General features: G+C 40.7%; 1 protein-coding gene across 1 annotated transcript in view; it reads right to left on the bottom strand.

Annotated features, from left to right (window-relative positions):
- The window catches only part of STXBP6 (syntaxin binding protein 6 (amisyn)), a 173,253-nt gene that overhangs the window by 53,440 nt on the left and 118,464 nt on the right, over positions 1 to 1,349 (bottom strand). The window contains exon 2 of the mRNA XM_008573610.1: positions 643 to 773. Coding sequence (XP_008571832.1) covers positions 643 to 773 — 131 coding nt within the window. The remainder of the gene's footprint in view (positions 1 to 642; positions 774 to 1,349) is intronic.

Genomic DNA, 1,349 nt, shown 5'->3' with positions numbered 1-1,349 from the left:
ATATTGTCTTCCCAGTTACTTGGAAAAAACCCTTCAGTTCTCAGCAATGACCTCTGTCAATCTTGCCCCTAAAATTTCGTAGAAAAAGATCCCCCCTGGTTGTTTCAGTATATAGTAGCAATTTACATTTTATTATCCTTCGTTATTGATGTTTTGTGTGGTGTGTGTGCATGAGCAAAAGGGAATGTATTTTGAATACATATCATAAAATGTTTCCCTTATTAAATCCAATGGAATCCTAATACATAACCTTTCTAAGGTGCCATTCATTTATTTGATTTTTGGTAAATAAGCCTTGTCATTAGTGGCATTAGGAGATAAATAAAGCTTTGATGAAAATTTTTTTTCATATTGATAACCAGGAATATGAGTGTCTGAGCTCTGTCCTCTGCACTCTGCTAAGCACAAATGGAGGAAGCATTTCTTCAATATGCATACCCTTAGGTTCCTCCATCAAACATGACTAAAAAAACTTATAATATTCCACAAGAGGGAACAGACATCACAAAGCTTTAGTCACATAACTGAAATAGAGAAACAGCCTTGTTAAGAATAATTCAGACTACAGCCACCACTACCAAGGTCAATCAGAGTCATCTTGTAAAGAGAATTCCTTTGCTCAGCACTGGACAATTCACTCACCCGATTAGGATCGATACCATTAACCTGGCGAAGCTGCTCGAGCATCCACTGTGATCTCCGCACGAACGATGTGGAGCCTTCAAACTGTTTGACCTTTGTGATGGACGCCTGTGTGGGTTTCTTGTTTGTTACTGCCAAGAAAAGACCATTGAGATTAGTGGGTCTGCAGGCTGGTTTGTTTCCACATTCCAGCGTTATTTCTATATGACTCCTTCTGTGCATATGTACAATAAGAGAGTGGGGGAGGGAAAGAACATGAATGAATATGTGTGCCTTTGGTGAGGGGTGAATGCAAAAGAAACAGAAGTTTTAATCTTCACTCTCAAGCTGTTTACAACATAATTATAATTGTAAGGTCTGCTTCATTTATGTTTTCATCCATTCATACTGCAAACGACATAACTGAGTAACACCAAGTACCTTCAAAGGAGGCTGCAAGTGCACAGTTACAGCTTGCAGGGAAAGAAGCATGCAGGGATGCCAGGCATCAGGTAGGGTTCATTTAGAAAGGCTGAATTTTAAAGGAAGTGAAGGTTCCTGGCTCCCCTGGGGAACTGCAATGCATATTTCTAGTTTTACAGTCAACTGTAAATATCTCAGGCTTCAGTGATAAGGAGTAATACCTCACTCAAAAAACAAACAAACAAGGGCCGGCCCGGTGGCGCACTGGATAGTGCGCCGCTTGGGAAGCACAGCGGTGCTCCCGC

The sequence above is a fragment of the Galeopterus variegatus genome, unplaced genomic scaffold (assembly GCF_000696425.1).
Source record: "Galeopterus variegatus unplaced genomic scaffold, G_variegatus-3.0.2 Scaffold940, whole genome shotgun sequence".
Lineage (NCBI taxonomy): Eukaryota > Metazoa > Chordata > Mammalia > Dermoptera > Cynocephalidae > Galeopterus > Galeopterus variegatus.
The sequence above is the reverse complement of the archived record's forward strand: the minus strand, read 5'-3'. Positions and strand labels throughout refer to the sequence as shown.